At 43.7% G+C, this 2,500-nt stretch overlaps 1 protein-coding gene across 1 annotated transcript in view; it reads left to right on the top strand.

The window, feature by feature from the left end:
• txnrd2.2 (thioredoxin reductase 2, tandem duplicate 2) overlaps positions 1–2,500 on the top strand; it is a 23,350-nt gene that overhangs the window by 2,397 nt on the left and 18,453 nt on the right. The window contains exons 5-8 of the mRNA XM_060882995.1: positions 234–308; positions 691–769; positions 855–917; positions 1,165–1,235. Of these exons, the coding sequence (XP_060738978.1) occupies positions 234–308; positions 691–769; positions 855–917; positions 1,165–1,235 (288 nt within the window). The remainder of the gene's footprint in view (positions 1–233; positions 309–690; positions 770–854; positions 918–1,164; positions 1,236–2,500) is intronic.

Raw genomic sequence — 2,500 nt, forward strand, 5'->3', positions numbered from 1 at the left:
TTTGTGGGGTGTATTTGTGTACGGTGTTTGGTGTTTGTGGGGTGTGTGTGTTTGGTGTTTGTGTGTTTGTGGGGTGTATTTGTGTACGGTGTTTGTGTTTGTGGGGTGTGTGTGTGTGTATGGTGTTTGTGTTTGTGGGGTGTGTGTGTGTGTATGGTGTTTGTGTTTGTGGGGTGTGTGTGTGTGTGTGTACGGTGTTTGGTGTTTGTGGGGTGTGTGTGTGTGTGTTGCAGGACGTCTATGGCAGGATCTGTGCAGAATTATGTAAAATCCCTTAATTGGGGCCACAGAGTTCAGCTACAGGACAAGTGAGTAAAACACAACACACACACACACACACACACACACACACAGAGCTGTAACAAGAATAAAGAACATGGTCAAAGAAAGAAATAAACACGAGTCCATCGTGGATTATACTGTTACTGTTACTGAATGACTCGGAGTGTTTTATTCAGATTATTTACATAATGTCTGTAGATCAGTGTAGTGATGTGATGTATATTAAATATAGATATAAAAATTATGTTTTAGTATTATTGTCATCAGTGTGTGTGCGTGTGCGTGTGTGTGCGTGCGTGTGCGTGCGTGTGCGTGCGTGTGTGTGCGTGCGTGTGCGTGCGTGTGCGTGCGTGTGCGTGCGTGTGCGTGCGTGTGCGTGCGTGTGTGTGTGTGTGTGTGTGTGAGCAGGAAAGTGAAATATCTCAATATGAAAGGAAGTTTTCTGGACCCTCACACCATCCGAGGAGTGAACACCAGAGGACAGGAGGTCTGTACAGAGAGACTGTCTCCTGATACACTGCTCACATTCCTCCTTCACTCCAATAATTTATCTCTGTTTTTCTTTCACGCAGGCGACCGTGACGGCCAGGAACATAGTGATAGCCACCGGCGGACGTCCAAAATACCCCACGCATGTGAGTGTGTGTGTGAGGGAGGGAGCTTATGTTTGACCTTGATGTGTGTGTTTGTGCTAGAGCGCTAGATAAAATTCACTCCCTCTCTTTCAGTCTCTTTATTACTTCTGTTTAAAGAGAGACAGAGAGAGAGAGAGAGAGAGAGAGAGAGAGAGAGAGCGCAGGAGAGAGAAAAAACCCGAAAGAGCGAGAGCACGAAATGTCAGTTCAGGTAACAGAACTGAATGTGTAATGTGGTGTGTTTCAGGTCCCGGGAGCGAGACAGCACGGCATCACCAGCGACGATCTCTTCTGGTTGAAAGAGTCTCCGGGAAAAACGTGAGTGTCAGTCGAGTGTCAGTCGAGTGTCAGTCGAGTGTCAGTCGAGTGTCAGTCGAGTGTCAGTCGAGTGTCAGTCGAGTGTCAGTCGAGTGTCAGTCGAGTGTCAGTCGAGTGTCAGTCGAGAGTCAGTCGAGAGTCAGTCGAGAGTCAGTCACATGCTCGTTTCTCTCCTTCGACTTGCAAGAATTATTAAAACAGACAAACTCTATATTTTTCCCCACATTTAAAGTTTTCTTAATGCTTCTGAAACAGATTTAGGGGCGGAGCTTACATTTACATTTACAGCATTTAGCAGACTCTCTTATACAGTAACCAGAGCGACTTACATTATTTAATTTTTATACAACTGAGCAATTGAGGGTTAAGGGCCTTTCTCAGGGGCCCAACAGGGGCAGCTTGGTGGACCTGGGATTGAACTTACGACCTTCTGATCTGTAGCCCAGCACTTTTACCACACGCCCAGCTTAGGTCGTGATGTCACTAAGTAACCTTTCCACCAATCACGTCCGACATGCAAATCATTACCGGAGGATTCGGGCTTTCTGCAAACTTAAAGCTGAACGACTTCCATGTGAAGTAACTAGCTGGTTAAATTGGTAAAGGATTAGTAATTATTAACATCGTACCAGCATTAGATCAACTCGTCTGACAAGAAGTGAGACGGAGGTGTTTGGGATGATCGACATCTCAGTGCGTATCTTCATGATGGTGGGATTACATTTATGACATTTAGCAGACATCTTTATCCACAGTGACTTACAATTTTATTTCAGTTTATACAACCGAACAAGTGAGGGTTAAGGGCCTTGCTCAGGGGCCCAGCAGTGGCAGTTTGGTGGACCTGGGATTCAAACTCATGACCTTCCGATCAGTAGTCCAGCACCTTAACCACTAGGCTATCACATCCCACAGGATGTGCTGGTATCAAGGCTTACTGTAGAAGTTCTTACATTTCACACTTAATCCTGAAGCGTCCCTTATTTTATGGATTATTTTTCAATTATTATTTATTTATTTTCTATTCATTCATTTATTTATTTAATCTTGCAGGGATTTTTTTTCATCATTTTTAATACAGTAAAGAAAACCTGGACAAATAAAGTCTTCAAAATTTAGTTCGTGAAGTGGTCTAAAAGGATTTATTTTTCGATATATTTTGAGGTGTATTTACTTACACACACACACACACACACACACACACACACACACATATCATTTTCCTCTCTTCTCTTCTTGTGGTTCAGTCCCAGTGTTTTATTTTA

Source organism: Tachysurus vachellii, chromosome 12 (genome assembly GCF_030014155.1).
Source record: "Tachysurus vachellii isolate PV-2020 chromosome 12, HZAU_Pvac_v1, whole genome shotgun sequence".
NCBI lineage: Eukaryota > Metazoa > Chordata > Actinopteri > Siluriformes > Bagridae > Tachysurus > Tachysurus vachellii.